The sequence below is a fragment of the Gymnoscopelus braueri genome (genome assembly GCF_963280865.1).
Source record: "Gymnoscopelus braueri genome assembly, chromosome: 18".
NCBI classification, from domain to species: Eukaryota; Metazoa; Chordata; class Actinopteri; order Myctophiformes; family Myctophidae; genus Gymnoscopelus; species Gymnoscopelus braueri.
Genome location: NC_137618.1, coordinates 25,253,526 through 25,278,585, shown reverse-complemented (window position 1 = coordinate 25,278,585; position 25,060 = coordinate 25,253,526). Strand labels below are relative to the sequence as shown.

Sequence of the window (25,060 nt, the reverse complement as noted above, 5' to 3'; positions counted from 1 at the left end):
CAGAGCCATAACGGTCAAGTATTGAGGCTTATAGTGGATAAATAATGTCTGGAAATACACATTAACATGAATGAATAATAGAGAAGCCAATGTGTAAAAAATTAACAAAAAACATGAATTTATGCAACACTAATGATAGTGTTGTCAAACAAGTCTATGAAGCCATCTATGAAATATATAAAAAAAGTTTAATCTGCAACACAATTTGATACATTGTGTAGTAGGGGTCCCTGTCTCAGCTAAGGGGTCCTTGGTCAGAAAAACATTGAAGACCTCTGGCTCTGACTTCAATTGTCTCAGTCTGATCATATAATTTTCTGAGAGCATCAGTGAATAATATGACGGCGCAGAAACCACGTGTTTACGTAATGGAAAGCCAATCTTTCAATTTAACCCCTCCTCCCCCCGTCGATGTCTAACAGAGGTCCGATGCGAAGGGAAATTCATGCAAATATTTTTTATAACAGGCGCACCGTTACTTTTGGAGATGATGCCAGTGGCGTTGTAGTGTGAAGACACTGATGACCAGATAGACCAGAGAAGAAACGTGTAGCCTACTCCAGGAATCGGGACAGACACCAAGAAGAAACCAAAGCTGGCTTTAGAGGCAGAACGTTGCAGTGGAGAGAGGCTAGAAGATATACAAAAAACTGTGCTTGCTGGAATCTGACCTGATCGTCACACAGCTGGTTTATTCAACAAGGAGAACCCAAGTGGACTTGATGTTGTTTTGTTGGGGCTATCATTGCAGCAGTGTGTGCATAGGATGCATCCTCCCTTGGCTTTTGATGCTGTGCAGATCCTCATCCACCCGCCTCTCCTCAGAGTGATGAACTAAATGGGCAATGATTTTCTCCTCGGAAATCCGCCGTGTTTCACTGTTTTCACGTTAGTTCTGTTTGTTTACCGGCTGCACACTGTCTCCTCCCGGTGCGACACACATGCAATTTATAGAGTATATTTTCTATCGCCGACTAGTTGAGGTGGCATCCTTTATACGCCAGAAGAAGAGAAAAAACACCTTAATTACGAAGTCTGACAGATAGTGAATATTTTTGCCACGTGAATGAAAGCGCATAGGACTTGGATCATACCTATTTTTCTATGGTAGAATTGGTAGCTCTGCTTTGGAGAACTGATCCAATTGTGTTATTATTATGCAACCGCAAGGATCTCATCTACACCTGGGTGTTTAAGCCACTGGATTGCTGCTCTTCGCCCAAATCAATGTGGTTTCTTTGGAACATTTTCAGCAAAGGAACGCATATGCTGCAGTGTCTTTGTGGCAAGAGTCTTAAGAAAAACAAGAATCCAAGTGGTAAGCTACAATCACCATTACGCCTATATATAACCTCCATTTGGATGCAAACTGCTGTGCGTGTGTGGATCTGTGTTTATTCGTGTGTTTGTTGTAACGGACCAGGATGATAGATCTGCAATCATATTTATGCAGTGAGTGGATGCAGGAGGCGCAGGGAGGAGGGGGGAAACAACTTATCCTGTGCAGCTACTATCGGCGAGCCCAGGCTCCATGGGTATACGCTACGCGCAGCGCACAGACACAGACAAAGCACCTGCATCACCTAAAGAACCACGTACGACCTCCTAACTTTTTAAAATAGCCTAGCGCGCAGATAGATGTTGGATCAATGCCTCCAGTGACCAGCGGGATCAAATCATAGGCATATATGGCTACTTGCTCCTCTGTCCATCGTGATGATCCCCCCCTTAACCAGGTTTTCCATCCATTCTCTGGCTTATTGCTGCAGCAGCGTCCCCCCCCCCTCTGCAACACTTCTCGGTTAGGCTACTTGATCGCTATGTTTTCAACAAAGCCAGTTCTGGAGCAGACAGACAGTCTATTCTTTTAGGTCCCTCTCTCCATGCGTCCACTCCACACAGGCCAATATCCACCATAGAGCCTTGAGGATAGAAACATTTTATATTCAAGGAGTTCATGCATGCTTTATAATAGGCCAGGATATGTGAATTGGGCATATACACTTATATGAACAAATTGTAGCACAAAAGCAAATCATCCACAGTAATTGGAATTATTTCAACCCACATTTTATTTTGTAAAAAGAAAAGCGATGTAGCCTGACATGTACTGTAGCCTGCATGCCTTCAGTTACCTGAGAATATCACTAAGCCTCACATTTGCCAGTATTTTACTGTTCACCTGGAGGTATTTTAGTGCTTCAGTGACCAAACAACGTTTATTTCAACAGGCTGTTGTAGGAAATAAAGAAAACCCCCTGTGTGGACAGCAGGGAGCCCATGCTACTTGTTACCTCGTGTTATTAGGTCTGAAGTTGATGTGCTCAGCAGCACTGTTTTGCCACTGCAGTATAGTAGATCATCATCATACCGTAGCTTGCTCTGTTTTTGCCCGACTGACTGACATCTCATGAAGAAACGAGCAAAACATTTATCTTAAAACAACTTGTTTACATTGTATACATACAGTATTATGGAGATTATTAACAGAACAATGAATGTGAACAGTATCCTCTGTACATGTGTAATAATGCCACAATAGGCTCGGGAAAACAGCGACTGGTCTGAAGAATTCAGTGCAGCCGCAGCAAAAACACCAGTGGTGTAAAAGTAACTAAGTACATTTACTCAAAGTACTGTACTTAAGTACAATTATTAGAGGTATTTTTTTTACTTTAGTGGAGTTTTTCCAATTTTCAATGATTTTACTTCTACTCCACTACATCTCAGAGACAAATGTTGTACTTTTACTCCACTACAAGTATTTGAAAACTTTAGTTACTAGTTACTTTTTAGATTTAGATTTAGATTACATACATTAACCACTTAAGGTCTATAGGCTATATATTATATAGCGCACATTGTGAGCTTGTAGATATGCTATTTTCAAAAGATTTGTATACATTTAAAAACTTCTGTAACGGGACATGCTGCACAATGAGTACTTTCTACTTTTGGTACTTTAAGTGAATTTTGATACCAATACTTTTGTACTTTTACTCAAGTAAATCTTTTATTCCGGACTTTTACTTGTAACGGAGTATTTATACATTGTACCGATACTTTTACTTAAGTAAAAAATGGGAGTACTTTTTCCACCACTGAGAAACACCAACTTCCTTAAGTCACGCTCAAGGGACAGTGTAACCCAATCAGCACCGTACAGCCAATTAATCACCTTCAGATACATGTCTGCAATTTAGCAGACACGTGACGTCCATAAGAGTAGCCCACATTTATCTTGTAGAGGCTAATCACTGAATTATCCTGAACTGCGGATGAGGTGCGCATAGTATTGTCAGCGTTTGTGCTGAAGCAGCAGATAGGCTACTATAATGCTTATAGACCAGCATATTTATTAGGCCCAGATGCAGAATGTGTCCATGGGGTGCACTACAGAACTCCTTCTGATTGATGCAGGACAGTAAACATAAAGAACTGCAGATTAACGGGCACTATGCAAAAAACGCTAAAGACACAGAGCTCATGGATATGTGCAGGTGCTTTAGAGACGCATACAACAAGTAGGCATACAAGGTTTAGAATAAAGTTCTCATGGTAAGGTTCAATAGGTTCTGTGAGGCCCCATATCAAAGACAGAGGGTGGCATTTAGGCTACTATTGGCCAGGCCAGAGCTACTTGGGGGCCTACTACAGGCTACACTGAATATAGTGCTCCAATGAGGCCTATTTTTAGAAACACATGAGAACTGAGGGCACTTGCAGACTAAGCAATAACTGTTGTATCAATGAGATCCATAACCTAGTATTTCACCCGTTATTTTATTGTATTCCACACAATGCTTACGAAGCCTCCCCAAGCATTTGAAAGTGTAAGTTATTTTGGGACCTTCTACTCTAGTAGATGGCATTTGCAGATTGTGTGTGTGTGTGTGTGTGTGTGTGTGTGTGTGTGTGTGTGTGTGTGTGTGTGTGTGTGTGTGTGTGTGTGTGTGTGTGTGTGTGTGTGTGTGTGTGTGTGTGTGTGTGTGTGTGTGTGTGTGTGTGTGCGCGCGTGCGTGCTGTACAGTAGGTGTGTGTCTTTGTCTGTGTGATGTGATCATGCGTTTTGTCTTGTTGAAAGTGTGAGGTATAAGATAAGAAATGGTAGACATTGATCCCTGGAGGGAGATGCAGGTGTCATAGCAGCAACAGCAGTGAGAATGAAACACAGGAGGGGTACAGGTATAAGAGTAAGTCAAGAACCAAACCAATAAAGAAATGTATATACTGATCTGCTGGCCCTAGATATCTGCACTGGATCTCTAATTGAGTGAACACTTGTACAGTTTATCAATAAATATAAATGTGCAGTGAATATAAATGAATATACATCGCTAATACATCTATGCTGCCAGTGAATATCAACCACATAACCAAATACATGTATTTGTTTGTACTCTAAATGAAAACCGATTTGATCCCAGACTTTAAACAAACACAACTTTGGTTAATGCAGAACAAAATATATCTTTGATAGATAAATGTTTCCACCATCATTATTCTTCTATTGTCTTTATAACCAGGATAGAAACAACCATATCAGAATGACTAGTGGCAGTGCTACAGCCTGACCAGGTGTAGTTCTGGCAGTAGTTGAATCATCTGTTGTAAAATGGTTTAAAATATTGTAGGATTTATGGTTGCAAGCTACGGTGGAGAAGTGCCATGTATGTGAAGGTACATGTTCAGCATTTGTTAACTCTTTCACTGCCACACTTATTTCAGACTGTGTCGTCCCAGTGCCAGGAAAAAGGTGCATTTTTCCTCTGTTTGTTTTTTAACATTGAAGTGAATGGAGCAGCAATTTGGATAGCGTTATCTCCTAGTTCCTTTGAGATAAACAACAAAAAAAAAGACCAAAAAATAAAAAAAAACCAAAAAATAAAAAAATAATAATTTTTGTATTTTTTTGTTAAAAGATATTTTCGTCATTTCCGTCCGTGGCCATGATAGCCATAGAGCCATCGGACGGGAATTCCCGTTTTTGGCAGTTAAAGAGTTAAGGGTAAAAGCATTTTGATGATTTTATCCTTGTTGTTTACATCACTGTTTAGATCCAACCAGCTGTTTGACTGTCCCTCTTTCTCGATATTTTTCAATGCAAATTAAGACAAAATGTGTTTTTAAATACACCTAGATAAACAGCTTTAACGTAGGCCAGCTAGGCTGCTATACACAATACTTTTATCAAGAGAAAAAGAGTGACAAAGCTGGTGCCAAGAATAATGACATCAATGACGGGTATGCAAAAAGTGCAATTTATTTATCCAGTACGACTTACATGTTGCAAGATAAGAATAAATGGCATGCCATGAACCTTTGTAGATGTGTACAGCATTTTACAAGAGCCAGTATATCTTCAAACAGACCACAAATTATGCATTGTTAAAAGGGAAGTCATATGTCAGAGAGTAGTGCTTTTGTGTAGCTTAATGGGTACAACATGGAACTGACAGTGCTTGGGTCAAGGGTTCAGTTCCCATTGGGGCTCTCCATACTACAAGCCTATGCTGTCGGTATGCTTTAAGAGGCTTTGGAAAAGAGCATCCACCATGTTATAAGAGTTGTCTTGATCCATATGAACATGTTGGGTCAAAGTTTCTGCAGGCAACAGAACTACTCACTTTCCTGGGGGCATAACGGGATGTGTCAACATGCAGACTCCAGACTGCTGGTGCAAACACACAGCCTCACCACAGGAAGATCTCCCAGGAGGCCTTGAAAATGATCTAATCAAACCTTTCCTTTTTGTAAATGTCAGACTGAGTCAGAGTAGCCCTGCCTGATGACCAGAAGCTTAATAACACCATTGGCCAGGGGGTTGGCCAGGGGGTCATGCAGGTTTTAATTTGCTGGGGGCAGAAATGGGTAGTCCAAAAAATAACTGTGGGTCCCGGATGTTGCGCTAACCAGAGGGATTGAATTGGGCAAATTTAGTTGAAAAGAAGATCAGAACAGGTCATTACAATGCAAAAGCAAAGCAATGAGGCAAGTCTGACATTTTGGACACATTTCCCAGTTATTACTGACAGAAATGGAAACAAATTGGACTTTGTTAAATGTATTGGGACACAAAGCTGTCACCTATGGGTTGCTCAGTTCTCTCCAGTCAAAATAAGATCTACTTCAAAGAGAAAGCACTTATTTCTGCACATATTAACACATTCCATGCCAGAGTTTAATCTCATAATGTACTCACCAGTGCCAGCGTTTTATTGTTGTTTTTTTGTTTTTTTCATGTCGCCACAGACCTCGCTAAATAAGTTAAAAGTGCGCGTTCATTTGGTTCTAAACACACAGCGGATCTGTGAGAAACGGCCAGCGAAAATAGTTTCCAAATCCGTGCCGCCATCTTGAAGATACAGCCGATCAACGCTAAACAGTGATCAGCGAGGAGAAAAACAACAACCGAGAAAATCGAGTTTTAAACAGGATCCCAGACAGGAAGCGGATACGATCGAAAAAACCGGAACCCGAATAATTCTGTTTCCGACCGGAAACCGGAAACGGAAATGGATCAAAAAAATTCGGAAAGTGCACCTGGGGCAATTTCAATGGGAATCGGTGGTTCGCGTAGATCTACGCGACTGGCACGCTGCGGCTTTAAATAGGTTCGCGTAGATCTACGCGACTGGCATTCAATGTGTTAAAGGTGCTGTAAGCGATATGTACATGTATGTATGTACTTTATATACGGGTATGTATATATGTATGTGTATGTATTTATGTATTTATTGTTAAAAGGTCAAACCTCTATATTATGATAGTGATCATTGATTATTATAGTGTTTGTTCAGTAACAGGGGTCTCCCCATCTCATTCCAGCTTTTTGGTAAACAGAAAATACATTTTCAGTTTCTATATCATCCAATCAGGAGAGAAAAAACACCACAAACACCATTCATCAGCTTCAATTGTATAGTGTTCCAGTTGCAATTTTGTCTGCACATTCTTTTGTTTCATCACTTCCAATTTCACTTCATCCTGTATCCTTTGTGAGTTTTCTTTCCAGATTGGATAAATTGCTATCCCAATACTAAAGAGCTGGAGAGAGACGGGGAGACACCTGCAATGATTGCTATGGGAATAAAGAGCTATTTAACACTTAAAAAAACTAAAAAAAACACTTACCTCACCTTTAAACAAGATACTATCGAGATGTGTTGTGGGAGAATGGAGAAAGTGTTTGAGAAATGGCGTAATACTTTTAATTAATGACATTTATTTATAAAAAAAAAAATTAATTAGCAGACAAAATTGGAACTGGAACATATCAAATTGAAGCTGAGAAATAGGCTCTTGATTTAATGAAATTGGTGACCCTCCTGAAAATGTATGTATTTTCTATTTATTAAACAGCTGGAGAGACAGGGAGATCCCTGTTATTGACTATTGACACTATATAGTTATCATTATTATCAGAATATAGAGCCTTAGCCTTTTCACACAAATGTTCTTAGTTTTAACCATAAAGTATTGCTTCCACTACCTTTAATACTAATCCCACCGTTAGCCCAGCCAACAGTGTCTCTGTCCATGGTGCTGAAATGGTCTGTTTGTATTCGGGTCCCAATGCAAAGCTTTTTTGAGCAGGCGGTACTTTAAACTTTGCTGAGAGCGGGAGTAAGTAGTCAGAAATAAACTGTGGGTGGGACGGGAACACATACATTGCCGGGACAGGCGATAATGGTCAGAAATCTAGCAGGAGCAGGATTAAGAAAACATTCCCGCACAGGGGTCTAATCTGGAGCTTCCAGTGATGCTGGCCTCTATTTTATGTTCATCGTCATCAGTGAGGGTACATGTCTCTTTGATTAACATACAGTACAATGTAATTCATTAATACAATTAAGTAGCTGAGTGGAATGAATGGAGATAGATGATACCCTCTAGCTCTATTACTGAACAAGCAATGGTCAAATGAATAACTTGTGATTGTAAAACTTTGAGGAAGTAATTGAGTGGGTCATGCAACCAATATGACCTTAAAACATATACCATTTGGCAAGAAATACATATTTTGAGTTACTTTTACTCTATCTCTACTATTTATCATCATTTCTACTCCACTACATCTCAGAGGGAAATATTGTACACAGTATTTCTACTTTGTGGTATTGATACTTTTAAGTCCCATGCTTTATTTACTTTATCGTTACTGTCGGGCAGAAACCTTGTATCTCCATATTTCAACTTTTTATGTTTTTTCGTAAAATAATGCCCTACTTCGTCATACTACAGTGTCACACATAAGTAACAAAAATAGCCGATCTACAAGCTCACAACGCGCTGTGAGCATGCAGATCTGCGATTTTTGCTATTATATAATTGTCGCTATTATATAAGTAAAAGTACCCAACATTGGAAATACTCCAGTAAAGTAAAAATACCTCAAAATTGTACTTAAAGGACCACTTCACCCATTTTCAACCTATCACATCTGTGTCTCAGAGGAGGGATGTGGACAGTTCAGAAACCCGCCTACCATTGACATCATCGATTGGGAATCCAAGCCAATAGAAACTGCAGGCTTTCTATTCCTGGAAAGTTAGCATGCTATAGTAGATGCCATTACTCTCAGTTAATAGAAAAAGAAAAAAAAACGATTGAAAAAAAAGAAAAATGCCAATGAAACCTGACTGATGATGTCACTGGTAGACAGGTTTCTGAAGTGTCCACAGCCCTCCTCTGAGACACGGACGAGTACAATTTTTTAAATCATTTTATCATGAGCATTAGTGACGACCAATTACATGAAAATGGGTAAAGTCGTCCTTTAAGTACAGTACTTGAGTACATGTACTTAGTTACTTTACACCACTGTAAGTGATATATCGAGGGCAGTGGTGTTGCAGTGGTGTGGTCCATAATTACACATATAGTTCACAGGTGGCCTCCACAATAGCAGCTCACTGACAGTAGAGTGACAATGCAGGTCACAGAATGTGTGGGCGCCCACGTGACGATGGCTCAAAGCTTATCAAGTGAAGCTCAAGTCTATGGTATGTGACAGCCTCAGAAGGCAGTAGCTAGAACTCAGCAGTGCTGATGCTTCCTCTCTTTTTAACCACAAAGGTGCATTAACACTAAACCAGTGCTCAACAGTGCTCAACCTCACACCCATGCAACAGAGACCCACCCTTGGTAATTCATATATGAAACGTGTGTCCCTGCTCAGCAGTTTTGATGCAAAGGTTTGACTGCTCCAGAATGGTCAAGCGCAGTGACTACTGGAAGGCCACAACCTTGGAACGGTGCTGAAGTCACAGAACTCTGGGAAGGCAAATCTACTGTTCTGAGGTGCAGTGCAGATAAAGCTAGGTGGAAAATATGTGTATACAATTTTGCTGTATCTTGCATCTGGAACTATAAATTGTAAACAGTGGAAAAACAGCACACACATGCACATGTATAGGATTTAGCCTGTTGTTTACATTTGAACTAATAGACAGGAAAGAACTGACTTGATCCTAAATCTTAAGAATGGTGTGGTGGGTTTAATTATATTTCTACAGTATGTGATTTTGGCTGTCATACCAGTTATGCATTTGTGTGTGAAATATTCTTCCTCCATTGTACTGTTCTTTTCCTGAGAAGTGTGTATTATCAGAAATGTCACTATTTTCTTTCAATGCATTTCACCTCTGAGTAAGAGCAGAACATCTCAAATACTTTTTTCAAGCCATGGTTGTTAGAAAGGAGAAGAGGCATGATTTATGTTTTATCCCTTATAATATAGCTAATTAATTTGTGACATACACCCGCACTAGTTTAATCACATGAACCCTATTAGGGTCCCTATTCTGGGGTTAACATTCGTCAAAAATAGCAGATCTACAAGCTCACAATGTGTTTCAACGTGACAGGTTGTGAGCTTGTAGATCAGCTATTTTTGGCACACAGATTTGTTTTTAGAGTTTAGAGGTTAACAATGGAACAGGAGCGTACACCAGCAGTGAGGAGGTCCTGACCACGCGAGACAAAATGTTTTCAAAGAAAGGAGATCGCACAGTTCGTAGCCACGATATATTTTTCAATTCATTTACCAACGTTTCGACAGTAAAAGGTCTTCTTCAGGGTCTTCTTCATACCCTGAAGAAGACTTTTTTACTGTAGAAACGTTGGTAAATTAATTAAAAAAAAAAATTGCATCGTGGCTACGAGCTGTGCGACCTCCTTTCTTTGAATAGAGTTTAGAGGTTAAAACGAGGCAGGCTAGTATAGACCCCCTGCGGGACTCCGGCCAATGAAGTACATTTTAATTGGTTAATTTGTGCCAATAGAGACATCCAATCCAAGAACCAAACACCAGTATAATTAAAGGGGTTGGAGATGATTCAGACAAGAACGCCTACAATTAGAATAACAACAGGCTTGGCTAAAAATATCTTCCAACCATGCACCAATGGCATGTTGCAAGGTTTCATACAAGCAAGACGGGGTATAATAACGGAGTGGCTGCCATTTGGATCTCGGACATCATGTGACCAGTCTATATCATATGTATGACACATGACTCCATATTTGGGCATGGTTTCCAGCTAGATCAGACTGCTATTGACGTCCATTATAAAATTAAAGTGAAATATTAAAGAGGGGGTGCCGTGTTTTTTTTCCTCCCCTAAAACATGAGTATCAGGTATTATTATTATATAAGAGGAAGAATTTTGTCATGAAATTGTACAGTAAGTGTTAAAGTTATGTTTTTATGTAGACACACCCACCAGTTCATTAAGTATATCTGGATTTCACTTAAGCACCACCCACATGATCCAGTCCCTCCACCTCCTCCTATATGACCACCCACCTGTCCTAGTCCTCCCCCTTCCTCATGAAAGGACTGCCCATGGCCCTGCCCAGTTGTTTACTAAATGGTCTAGCTCTGACAGCTGGTGCCCAGTCTTTACAGATTGTTTGATATGGCACTGGACATCTACAACAGCAAAGCTTGGAAAAAGATAAGATAATACATAATATTTTAATTTGGAAATAAATGGAACCAAATGGACCCTATGACAGACAGACCCATTTCTAGATGGCTGGCCTCCTACAGAGCCATGGCATAATAAACTGCAGGATTGATGCTGGTAACACAGCAACAGTATTATTACTGTATTTGCATCTGTGTTATTAGCTGTTTAGAAAGAGTAATACAAAAATGCTACCACCCACAGGTCACTCATTAATACAAGTGTACTTTGTAAAATGCACGGGCAATTTTTTTTTTATCCCTGTGACGAGGGTTTGACTATTAATTACTTTCAACCTGATGTCCCTATTTTGGTCATGTCATTAAAAGCGACACTTATCCAAAAACTAAATAGGGCATAAGTGGTTAAAAGCACAGTGGGTGGATTTTCATTATCATTAGAACACAATGAAGACGAATAGGAAAGACTGCAGATACAGGGATGAAATTATGTATTTGGCATGTCACAGGTCAACAAGTCACATTTTAATCTGATTGTACATGATGATGATGATGATGATGATGCTGATGCTGATTGCTGTGAACATCATCACTTTACACAGTGAATTAATTTGGACTGTCCCTGTCCTGCTCTTGAGAAATATGACCTGCAGGGCTGATGAGATTCAAGTTCCTGGCTTCCATTCCCCCTCTCCTTCTGAGACACAATCAAGTTTACATACAGATTAGCGGGGATTTAAATGGGGGGGGGGGGGAGAGAGAGAGAGAGAGAGAGAGAGAGAGAGAGAGAGAGAGAGAGAGAGAGAGAGAGAGAGAGAAATTGTTGGGTGGTGGCTGAAAGGGTTAAAGGGTCTCAACCTAAAGCTTGATTTATGCTTTGTCGTAAAACAGTGTATAAATCAAGCATTCGAATTTACATTCCACTTCATCACAGTGCACAGTGAAATTAGATTTTTACTAGCAGCTCCACAATAGCCGCACCCGCAGCACTACACCACAAAACTTGTGTTAATTTAACTCTGGAACCGTAAGAGTACTCTGTACTGTACTGTAGTCTACTGTATATGCTGGGATGCTGGGTTCTGTCCCCTCAAGGTTGAGTGTAATGGTACTTTATGTAAAGGCGAAAAGTCATGTTGTGTCATACAAAGTACTGTGTTGTACAGTCCATTTTGTAGTGGTGTTGTCGGTAACACTTTAGAATAACTATTCGTTATAAGTAGTTAATAGATCATTCATAAAATGTTAGTTAATGAGTTATTAATGACTTGTTAAGCATTTGTTAATAGTTAGTTAAGGATTAATAGAAATGCCTTATAACTACTTAATAGATCATTTATAAACCATTAGTTAATGAGTTATTAATATCTTGTTAAATGTTTGTTAACAGCTAGTTAAGGAGTTGTAACCATGACTTATAGATAGTTAATAGATTAGTAACAAACTATTAGTTAATGAGTTATCAATGACTTGTTAAATATGTTTTAATAGTATGTTAAGGATTTATAAATATGTTTTATAGATAGCTAATAGATCACTCACAGAGTATTAGTTAACTGACTTATTAACTGTATGCTGATTATTTATAATGTCTTATAAATGCCTTATAACTGGTTCATAGATCATTTATAAACCAATAGTTAATGAGTTACTAATGTCTTGTCAAATATTTGTTATCCCTTATAGATAATGTATATATTAATCACAAACTATTAGTTAATGACTCGTTAATAACTTGTTAAATATTTACTACATGTATGCTAATGATTTAAAACTATGCCTTATATATGTTCGAAGGATTATGAACAAGCTATTAGTAAAACACTTACTAATGGCTAGTTAAGTATTTGTTAATAGTTAATTTATGTTATTGGGTAGTTATTCTAAAGTTGCAACTATTCCTCATTTACTAACATGAGTTAAGTATTTGTTAATAGTTAATATATGTTATTGGGTAGTTATTCTAAAGTTGCAACTATTCCTCATTTACTAACATGAGTTAAGTATTTGTTAATAGTTAATATATGTTATTGGGTAGTTATTCTAAAGTTGCAACTACTCCTCGTTTACTAACATGAGTTAAGTATGTGTTAATGGTTAATTTATGTTATTGGGTAGTTATTCTAAAGTTGCAACTACTCCTCATTTACTAACATGAGTTAAGTATTTGTTAATGGTTAAAATATGTTATTGGGTAGTTATTCTAAAGTTGCCACTACTCCTCATTTACTAACTATTAACAAATACTTAACTTACCTTTTACAAATGATTTGATTCCCATCTACTAATACCAGAGACACGTTGTACTACAGCAAATGGGTGGTACAGAAATTTGATGTGATACTGTGGACATATTTCACATTTTGGTACCTCAACCTTGCTCTATATTTTACAAAATAAATACCACAGATGAAATAATGAACAATGTATGTTTAATGAATAAAGAAAACAGTACACAAATAACAAATGCATCCATCTAAAATAACAATAGAAAATAAAGAAATAGTCATATCAACAGTAATACAGTAATTAGAAATAACCAAAAGGAATACCTTCATAATCCCATCATAATCCACCTTTACAGTCCAGATTAAATATAGCTTTAGCTTTATAGCAGGCCTTCTGCAGTAAGCAGTATGGCCACAGCAACACCATGTGCTAAGATTGTAGCTATGCTAATATTGTAGCTAACAGGCTAATAAGTGTTCCCAAATTATAAATCTTACTCTTTTTCATCAAACAAACAAAAACTAATTATTTACATTAACTAATAAACACAACAGTCCATACAGTTTTCATGGTTTTGCACTATATCACCTGAAATGCATAAAATAGAATACACAATGTGTACAGCACAATGGCCCCTTCTCTTGTGTCTTGTTCACAATAACTGAACAACATCCTGCTCCTTTCAAAATAAAAGGCAGTTCAGCTTCAGAACTCCATTGAGACACACTGCCATCTACTGACACAAAGTGGTATTGGTACTACACTACAGACAAGTATAGCTGCATGAACTGAACAGTTTTCCTTCATTCAGTAGAAATAGCAGATTAGAAATAGCAGATCTACAAGCTCAAGTGTGAGCTCAAGAAAAACTCAAGAAAAATGCCACTCAAGGTGTTTACTGGGCCTTTTTTAGAAGCAATAACCCTCAATTTGAAATTTGTGAGGTTGCAATTATTTTCTTCTGTTTCTCTTCATCCAGAAATATCAGATCAGGAATAGCAGATCTACAAGCTCACAAAATGTTGCAATGCGTCTTGCTGTGAGCTTGTAGATCTGTCATTTCTTATCTACCATTTTTGGCAATGTTCCACGTATGTTCCATGTATGTTCCATGTATGTTCCATGTATTTTTATTTTATTGTCGTATACAGTTCAGCAGTTCATGCAACTTACTACACTAGTCTGTAGTGTAGTATCAATACCACTTTGTGTCAGTAGATGGCAGTGTGTCTCAATGGAGTTCTGAAGCTGAACTGCCTTTTATTTTGAAAGGAGCAGGATGTTGTTCAGTTATTGTGAACAAGACACACCATTGTGCTGTATCTGATACATTGTGTATTCTATTTTATGCATTTCAGGTGATGTAGTGCAAAACCATTCAAACTGTATGAACTGTTGTGTTTATTAGTTAATATAAAGAATTTGTTTGTGTTTGTTTGATGAAAAAGAGTAAGATTTATAATTTGGGAACACTTATTAGCCTGTTAGCTACAATATTAGCATAGCTACAATTTTAGCACATGGTGTTGCTGTAGCCATACTGCTTACTGCAGAAGGCCTGCTATAAAGCTAAAGCTAATGTGTGTGCTGTATATCCACTGGTTAAAGCTATATGTAATCTGGACTGTAGAGGCGGATTATGATGGGATTATGAAGGTATCCCTTTTGGTCCCATTTCTAATTACTGTATTACTGTTGATATGACTATTTATTTATTTGCTATTGTTATTTTAGATGTATGCATTTGTTATTTTTGAACTGTTTTCTTTATTAATTAAACATACATTGTTCATTATTTCATCTGTGATATTTATTTTGTCAAATATAGAGCAAGGTTGAGGTACCAAAATGTGAAATATGTCCACAGTATCACATCAAATTTCTGTACCACCCATTTGCTGTTGTACAACGTGTCTCTGGTATTAGTAGATGGGAATCAAATCATTAACAATTGATTTGTAAAAGGTAAGTTAAGTATTTGTTAATAGTTAGTACATGAGGAGTAGTGGCAACTTTAGAATAACTACCCAATAACATATCTTAACCATTAACAAATACTTAACTCATGTTAGTAAATGAGGAGTAGTTGCAACTTTAGAATAACTACCCAATAACATATATTAACTATTAACAAATACTTAACTAGCCATTAGTAAGTGTTTTACTAATAGCTTGTTCATAATCCTTTGAACATATATAAGGCATAGTTATTAATCATTAGCATACAGGTAGTAAATATTTAACAAGTTATTAACAAGTCATTAACTAATAGTTTGTGAGTAATATATAAATTATCTATAAGGGATAGTTATACCTCCTTAACTAACTGTTAACAAATATTTGACAAGATATTAGTACCTCATTAACTAATGGTTTATAAAGGATCTATTAACTAGTTATAAGGCATTCATAAGACATAGTTATAAATAATCAGCATACAGTTAATAAGTCAGTTAACTAATTCTCTGTGAGTGATCTATTAGCTATATATAAGGCATATTTATAAATCCTTAACTTACTATTAAAACATATTTAACAAGTCATTGATAACTCATTAACTAATAGTTTGTTACTAATCTATTAACTATCTATAAGTCATGGTTACAACTCCTTAACTAGCTGTTAACAAACATTTAACAAGACATTAATAACTCATTAACTAATGGTTTATAAATGATCTATTAAGTAGTTATAAGGCATTGTTATTAATCCTTAACTAACTATTAGCAAATGCTTAACAAGTCATTAATAACTCATTAACTAACAGTTTATGAATGATCTATTAACTACTTATAACGAATAGTTATTCTAAAGTGTTACCGTGTTGTCTATTACCTTCCACTCATAATTGTGTGTGTGTGTGTGTGTGTGTGTGTGTGTGTGTGTGTGTGTGTGTGTGTGTGTGTGTGTGTGTGTGTGTGTGTGTGTGTGTGTGTGTGAGACGTATTGATGTAGCTTAAAGGTGACTTTCTGACCTCAGTCAGCCTTCATTGTGCCATTACACCCCACTCCATTGCTCAGTTTACAAATATTAGTCTTAACAAATGTCCCACGCTTTAAACACTGTGCCCCATTTAGAGTTGTCGCTGCTGAACATATGTGATGTAATTTACCCGTTTTTAAACCTGATACCACTAGGTCATGTCTTATAAATACAAAGTAGTTACTTTTTAAGGCTGTACATGCTCCTGCCGACATCGTGAAAATCGTCCGGTTCGTACAGGCTTTCCGAAGTATAGTTCAGAGAGTCGGGACATCTGGAGGTGCACGAGTTCTGAGAAAAGTTCTGAGACCGCTCACGCTGCTCCAAAGAAATGTTCGGACGTCGGAATTAGCATGTATTGGGCTTTACTCTCATTTGCTATGTAGACAGAACAGCTCCATCTGGCTTTGGAATCTAGCTTACTTTCTTCTGCTTCATGTGAAAGCTCGGCTTTCTCGAACATCTGCTTTTCTCATCAACTGCACAGACTTTTCTAACTGGCAGCCATGAGTTAGGCTAACATTTGCTTGTGCACCAGTTGTTAAAAACTGTGCTGGCGCTAATGCACTGATGATGGGTTCACATTTTATAGGCAAGGCTGCAGTTAAATTGCAGTTAATAGATTGAAGACATTAACAAACTTTATGCATACATTAAATTAATGCCCTACTTCATCATACAAGAGTGCTGCACAAAAGTAGTGAAAATAGCAGCTCTACGATGCGTTGTGAGCTTATAGATAGGCTATTTTCACTATTTTAAATTGTTTCTAAAATAATAATTAAAAAAGAATGGTTTGGGACGTACAAGGTTTCCACCCGACAGCAACGATATTTATAAATATATACCCAGCTTCAGACCAATTATGTATTTAAAAGTTGGTACCTAATGGATTGCTGACAAAGAGGTGCTTTCATGAGTAGACCATCTAATGCCCCCCACCCCCCCATTCCACTCCAAATGTAAGGTACTAGAGGGGGCGCCCGGCCCCCTAGCCGCGCACAGGGCTCTAGCGAGGGCTCGCTTATTTTGGGGTTCCAAAATCGTGGGATAAAAATGTCCCCCCAAAAAGTAAAAAGAAAAAAATATTTATACCAAAAAAATAAAATAAAAAAATACGTGGGGGACCCCCTGGGGGTCCGCGGCCCCCCTGGGAGTTTTGGGACCCCCGCAAAACATCGCAGACCCCCGCGAAACATCGTGGACCCCCGTGAAACATCGCGGACCCCTTCGGCTGTTTTTATTTTTTCATGAAGGTGGTTGCTTGTTTCTGGCGCACATCTGGCAACACTGACCTGTCTGCTTGTCTGCTCCCCCAACGTGGCAACCCAGATGCCGACTCGGTGTTGTTGTTAGCGGCTGTGTTGAGACACTGGCGTGTTTTTATGTTTTGTGTGGGATGTACATGACATATTAGCGTGAGTGTGGTGTGATAGAGAGACATGAGCAAAGTGAAAGCAACGGCGGGGGTTGAAGCGAAGTGGTCGCGTCGCGTGTGTTGTTGTTGTGGGGAGATTACAAAAGCGGCTGCGTGGTGTCGGTTTCGGTTTCGCTACGTCCACGCATGCGCAGTGCGCAGTTTTTTGCAACAAACCGCAGCGCATGGGCAGATATGCCGATTGTATTATAGGATGAAAAAATCTCATGCTGTAAAATCTAATGACATTCACAAATCTTATCCTCTAGAAATGATAGCAATCTACATTTTCTGTCTTATTTGAAGTTTTAAAATGACCTGCATGTAATTTATCGCAGCTTTGCTCCATGCCAAATATGTTTCCTCAAATAAACTGTGAATGAAATAAGGCTGAGGGAGATTAGTTGATTGCAGTACGATTGGAGTCACAGAGTTTATTACACTTCTCCATGGAAGGTTCAGGGACGTGCAGAAGGATTTGGAGAGGCAGGGGCTGGAATTTCAAAAGGGCATCTATTGGATATTTTTTTTAACGAACAATTACCATACTTTTAGACCTGAAAACCCCCAAAATCTGAAAAGGTATAATTGCGTGCTTAATGTCTTCTAAGTCACGCACCCAACAAGCTTTGAACTGAGCAGATTGGACCTTCCATTCCAGAGATAATGGCCAAAACGTCTTTGAAACGGCCACTTTCGCCGGTTTTCGATCGCAGAGTTTTGGCCATTGTGGGCTAGAAAGGTCGTACAGCGACAAACTAGATACCTGAGGAAAGTTAACTTTGAGCTGCATACCATACATCCACTGCCACTACCGTTAGGCCGCTAGGGGCAGTTGAAATATATTTTATTTTAATTTTTTTGGGGGGAGGGGTTTCAGTCTGGAGAGGGCACTTTTTTAGCGACGGGTAAAAGGGCAGGGGCTCAAGCCCCCTTTCATGTCTATGTGTGCACGTGCATTGGAAGGTTGTTCGGGAACATCATGTCGCTTAATATTATACTGTGATTACTGTAGAGTTGATGTACCTGGCCAAATGATGACGCGAGGAAGCAGTTTTTTATGTGCATTTTATACTCACTTGTACTATATATCATGCCTTGAGCGTAATGCACTGAATAATGTATTAATTTATGATGGCATCTTTGCTTATTTGGTCATTGGGATGTACTAGAATCATAAAATTAGCAATTTGTGGAAGGACGTTGACACAAACCTGTCCGTGTTTAGTTTTATTTCTCAGTGGTCCATTTTGTGACTTTTCCTGTCCTCATTTGTTTTAAGTTTCTTTCAGGGTGGTGGTGTCGCTGGATTGGTTATCGGTTTATTTTTTTCTTCTTCCGCTTTTTGCAGTTCTGGCATAACGGTGCAGTTGCTTTTTATGAATTTTGGCATGGTAAATATGGACGTTTTCATTGGACTTGCCATATGTCATGTTGTGTCATGCCAAAAGGCCAAGAAACAAATCTTATTCCCATTGGCCAAATGGGGGCACCATTGCAATCAATTGAAAAATATGACATTTGAACAGGCATAACTCATGCCCCGTTTGACCTACAGCCATGAATCTTCCATACATGCATCTCCTAATGAGGAACAAATTTGCCACTTTGACCCATAACCTCTGATAGATAACCCAATTGAAGAAAAGTTTGCACATGATGGATCCATGAGCCAATTAATATTGTAGTTTTATTCAAATTGTTCTTCTGCCGTTAACTGCATGAATTCAGCTTACAGTTGAATGAAAAAGTTAATACATTCAGCATTTCTCCCAAGATACAAAGCAAGCGCTGCTGAATTTCAGTGACCCCAAAACCTTATACCTGGCTTCGTCTTTCCCACAATACAGTTTGCACAATCCTCATCACCATACATTTTTCCTTTCCATGAGGAAGTTGAGGTACGTCTCAAAATAGACACGGCGGACGGCAGGGTATGGTTGCCTGTGTCTTTTCCCCACTTGGTTTGCTGTCCTGTATCTTATAGAAGCTCCATAAATCATTTCATAATTTGGCTCATCCTCTGTCCTCGATAGTTGGAACCATGTGGCATATCCTCCCACGACTTCTGTAAGCGTGGAGGCCTGGCATTGTGCGAGGAGCACGGGGCGCAACGCAGCTCTTAACCCATTCAAACCGGGAACGCATCTCTGTCATTTTTGATTTCTTTGGCTATTCAAAAATAGCAGATATACAAGCTTGTAGATCTGCTATTTTTTGAAAAATCGTGAAAATATGTGCAAATCTTTGAATGTACAGTATATATATTTGTTTTTAAAGCGAACATTTGTAACTCAAATCTTTGCTTCTGGGGAAGTCCCTGGAACAACATATTTTGAGATGGGGGTGGTCCACGGCCAAATAATTTTGAGGGTCCTTTGACATGAAAGAAGTTTGAGAATCACTAATATAGCAACATAAGTTTTTTCAAAAGAACTGTTTAGGATTTAGAAGACATTTGTCGAATCCCCAGAAGCAAAGATTTGAGGTACAAATGTTCGCTTTAATAATATATATATTCAAAGATTTGCAAAAATGTTCACTATATTTTTTCAAAAATAGCAGATCTACAAGCCATGAGCTTGTATATCTAAGAAAATAAAATGACAGAGATGCGTTCCCGGATTGAATGGGTTAAATAGGTTCTCTCACTGACACATGACACATCTCACCGCGTGTTGCTTCCTGGACCTCTGGAGGATTGGTCACATGACACTGGCCGTGGAACTGCAGTGATTTTCCGGAGCTGCTGGGAATGATGCTCGAGGTCTGATGCACCGCGCTCTGATTCATGATGGTGATGGGTGGTGGTAGAGTAAAGTAGAGATAGGGACAGAGAGGAGAAGAGAGACACCAAAGAAAATAACATCTCAGTGTTAATTTACCATTAAACCTGCAACCCAGAACTTCTTTGTGTGAATAAACGTTATTTTGACCAAACTATATAGTAGAACAGTGGTTCTCAACCTGTGGGTCGGGACCCCCAAGGGGTCCCCAGATGACAGTGAAGCGACAACTTAAGGACTTTTAAGACCTTTTTAATACCTCAAAAAAAGAAAGAAAATAAATAAGACCTGCATCAAAAGTAATCAACAAACTATACTATAAAAACTGGTCAAACATTGGCCAAATTGTCAAATAATATAAGAAAGACGCAACATTTTAGAAAATTCACAACGCCTCGCTCTGCAAGGTGTTGTGAGCTTGTAGATCGGCTATTTTCACAATATTTATCTGCGCAACCGAGTCAAACAAAATGCAATGCCTCAACTCAAGTGACTTGTCAGGGTTGTGGGTCCCCAGTTCAAATTATTTTGGGGGGTCGCCGCCTGAAAAGGTTGAGAACCACTGTGATGCTAATGCAATATTTCTAGCATGCACATCTGCAGTGGTTGCAGCCTGGAGGGGGTCTCCCTACTGTTAGACCGAGAAATGTAGATCCTATGTTCGTGTTGGAGCACTATTGGCGGTATTTCCTGAAGCTCAAAGCGCAATACCTCCCAAAGCAGCTGTTCCATTATACTGTAGCTCAGCAGTTGAAATTATGGCCCTTGTGCGTGAGACCCGGGTTTGAATGCTGGGTAGGACATACATCTTACGGATTGCAGTTTTAAGAGTCCATGTTCGAACTGATACAGGAAGAGTGGGAACCTGAGAAGTCTGGCCACCTCAATGTGAAATTGGCATTTGTTTCCAAAATGTGAAAAAGTAAAGAATAAAAGTGGTTGTAGAAAAAAGAGAGAGAAAGGAGCGCATCCCCAACAAAGTGCTCATTGGTACAACTGGGTGACACAATTGATGTAAAAAAAGGATGAGACCAAGGCACTCTTGTGGAAAAGAGACTGAGTCACCCTGATGAAGGCATTGTTGCCGCAACGCGTAGCTGTATTTGTTATTCTTGCTATGCATTAGCCAGACTATTAAAGGCTTTTTAAGTTTTCCACAAGAGTGCCTTGGTCTCATCCTTCTTTTGCAATAAAAGTTGTTGGTTGGAAAATTAACGGAAATAATGTCAAGTATACATGATTTCAACATACACGGTGCATCATTATCAGAACTATTTACCCTTCAACTTATTTTGTATCATAATATAATGATTATTTGCTATCTACAGGGTTTGTAGTAATTTGTAGCAATTGTTAAATGTCCTTAAATGTAAAATGTTCATATGCATGTTCATGTATATTTTACTTTATGTCAGACCATTTCCCAAAGCATGCATCTATTCTTTATCTTTTTACACTTTGGAAAAAATATCCAATTTAACATTGAGGTGCCCAGACATATCAGGTTCCCATTCTTCTGGTTATCATTCAAACTCAGGAATGCAAAGAGAACTCTCCAATACTTAGATTGTATTGTTGTTGATACAGTAGGATGGACAGTTTGAACAGTGTTACAGTAAAGAAGCAGAGTTCACACAGTAGGCGTTAGTGTTTGCTAAATTCAAGTTCATCACCGTTGGTGAATTGTCAAGTGGGAATTAGAAAGATAGTACACACTAAAATCTTCAGTGTTAATTCATCAATTTGTAACTCTAAGAGTATACAAATGTACGGGTCCATTTGGTTACATTTGGATACTGTCCGAGTCAAAACAGTCAAAACAAGGATTTTACTGTGTAGGAAAGCTGAGTGTGAAGTCTTTTGGTGGGATTGGATCATGTGTTTCCAGATGCAGACTGGCACACGTTATCAGTGTGTCAGGGGCTGTTCTCTCCGGTCTTTTCTTGGCCTGGGGTTTCAAAGCGCTTTTGTGGGGTTCAGCACAGTCCAGCTGACAGCCTGCACTGTTGTAATGATTTTAATTCTCGTCAATGGATGTCTTGTGAGAGGTTCAAGCTTGCCTGCGTCTGTTCAGACATCCGGTCTTGACTGACTGTTGAAAGAGGCAATTTGGCTGATTGCAGAGTCCTCTACTCCTTCTCCTTTCACTGAGACCCAATACCCCCCTTCCCTGCACACTCTTTTCACATGAGGGAAAATAACATTGCAGCCAAGTAAGTCTTAACTTGCCATTTATTTCTCACAGCTTAAATTGTCATCTGTCGCTTTTTATACTGAATTAATCAATTACCAATTTTGCATACTTGTTTGATAAACACACTTTATCCTTGTTTTATTAACCTTCATATTCTTCACTGTATAAGTTGAAAGGTCAGAATTAAATCTTAGTCTTAAAAAGACAGTAGAATGTCAGTTCTACAAAGTCATAAATAACTTTGGCCTTTTGATGAAATGATGGGGCTGCCGTTGGGATGGTGGAAGGGGTGCAGCACCAGGTCCAGGTCTGGAGAAACTCGTTAGAAACAGTGGATAGAATGATCGGGCAGCTCACTCGCTGCGAATAGAGGTGGGCAGCTCATTTGCTAGGGTGTAGCTAAACTGTGATTAAGTTGTGACATATGCTGGGACAAGAGTCCGTCTTTGTTTTTCTGACCGGGTGGGAACCAAAATGAGATCGAACCATTTATATCTATCAGTAAAAATAGAAGAGACATGTAATTTATTAAAGCATTGCCTGTGGTATGTGCACTGCAAAAAATAAACCTGAGACACGTCAACAGCTTTTGTTGGCTTTTATTGCTGCAGTCTCCATATTTATTTCAGTAGTAGTAGTCTCACGCAAACACTATTGATGTGTACTCCTTGGTGGGCCCCTCAGCTTATGGAATGGTTCCTCCTCATACTGTCAGTGGCCCAGCCCTCTTCCATCCACTTTTAATTTCAACATTCCCCAGCCTTTCTTTCCGAATAAACTGGGATCTGAGGTTAACCGTTACAGTACCCCCAATAACTGGACCATATTATAATCATCTTTTGGCTGGCACCAAGCCTGTACGGAGATAATCTGACTCATAATAAAATACAGGCTCAAGTGGGTCCCTGCATGGTCATCACAGGTGAAAAGCTGTATGGTACCAGGAGCTGCGATGTGCCCTGAGGTCATATATTGATTTAGCTTAACTTTTGTTCTTCCTCTCTTAATGTTAGCCTTAATGTTAGCCTAGCCTTTATTAGCATCACAATGGGCGCAGTCCTTCACCCTTCAGATGCTTTTACTCTCTCTCTCTCTCTCTCTCTCTCTCTCTCTCTCTCTCTCTCTCTCTCTCTCTCTCTCTCTCTCCCCTCCTCCCTCTCTCTCTCTTATTTTCACACACACTCTTGCTCACTCTCCTGTCTCTTTGCTGACCCCTTTGGCTCTCACTCACACCATTTCTGTTCTTTGCTTCTGCCCCAAGGCTAATATGCCTGTGCTGAGGGCGGCACACTTTGCTCTTTTAGTCTGGGTTCTCTTCTCTTCTCTTCTCTTCTCTTCTCTTCTCTTCTCTTCTCTTCTTCTCTTCTCTTCTCTTCTCTTCTCTTCTCTTCTCTTCTCTTCTCTTCTCTTCTCTTCTCTCCTTCTCTTCTCTTGTGCTTTGTCTAATTTTTTGGGGTATACTGTGCTTTGGTGGCGCCATTCATAGAACTAACATGGAAATGTGTATTACTCCAATATGGACATTTTGATATGCTCCCTTTGAAAACAAGAAATATCTGAGACAATTGTATGTTTTCCATTTAAAATTGTATCTCTGTGTTATGCCCACCTACTCCCATTTGGGATGTAGATACAGTTGAATTTTGATTTCACAAGTCTATTATTATTAGTATCTCGATTTAGACTTTTTGGAGTATGCATTTCCTCTGGCTAGCCACGGCACTTAGCCTTCCAGAAAGTACACAAACTAATAGCAGTGTAATTGTAGCAGTTGTAGAATATAATGTTTCATGTAGCCTTCTAGAATTCTGCTGAATCAGTATAACAGAGTTGTGTATGTTGCCTCATCTGATAACAAGCACATTCTTCTTTACTGTTGTACAGCATGAGAGCAGTTCTGTTCCAGTCATTACGACACAAGTGAAACAATTCGGGGTGTTGAAACCATTTACCCTAGTAATGCTTAATTTATACATCATACGACAGAGTAGATCTGTACAAGCTTGTGAATAGGCTATTTTCGGCAGGCATCTCTGTCAGTCACACAATGGGAATGTGGTGGTCCAGCATACTACTACGATGGTTAGCAGAGCTGTATTTTGACACATGTTGGTAGAGAATTTGAGAAAGAGAGTCAAACCTAAAGAAAGGTGCATTCAGTAGAGTGCAAATCTCTGTCAGGATGCAAGCCCTAAAAATTATAGCGATATATGTAGTTTAATTTATACCTAGAACCATGAAAGAGTACCGTGGCATGTGATTAGTTGTACATCATCTCTTGTCTTCCTCCCTCTCTCTCTCATACACATTCATTCAACCTCAGCCAACCTTTCTCCATCGTTCTCTGACTTACGACAGCTACTTGGACTTGGTTGAATGTGCACATACATTAAGACCATGGCCGCAGGAAGCTTTTTTTAGTGGGGGGGGGGGGTGCACAATGCGCTCCTTTGATACAAACACATACCCTAATGTATAATAACATGTAGTAGAGAGCCTGGGTAGAGCCTGGGAAGCA

General features: G+C 39.0%; 1 protein-coding gene across 1 annotated transcript in view; it reads left to right on the top strand.

Moving 5' to 3' along the window:
• Positions 1-578: 578 nt before the first annotated feature.
• fgf14 (fibroblast growth factor 14) overlaps positions 579-25,060 on the top strand; it is a gene marked incomplete at its 5' end in the record, with an annotated part of 167,210 nt that continues 142,728 nt past the window's right edge. The window contains one exon of the mRNA XM_080456874.1: positions 579-1,318. Coding sequence (XP_080313000.1) covers positions 1,105-1,318 — 214 coding nt within the window. The remainder of the gene's footprint in view (positions 1,319-25,060) is intronic.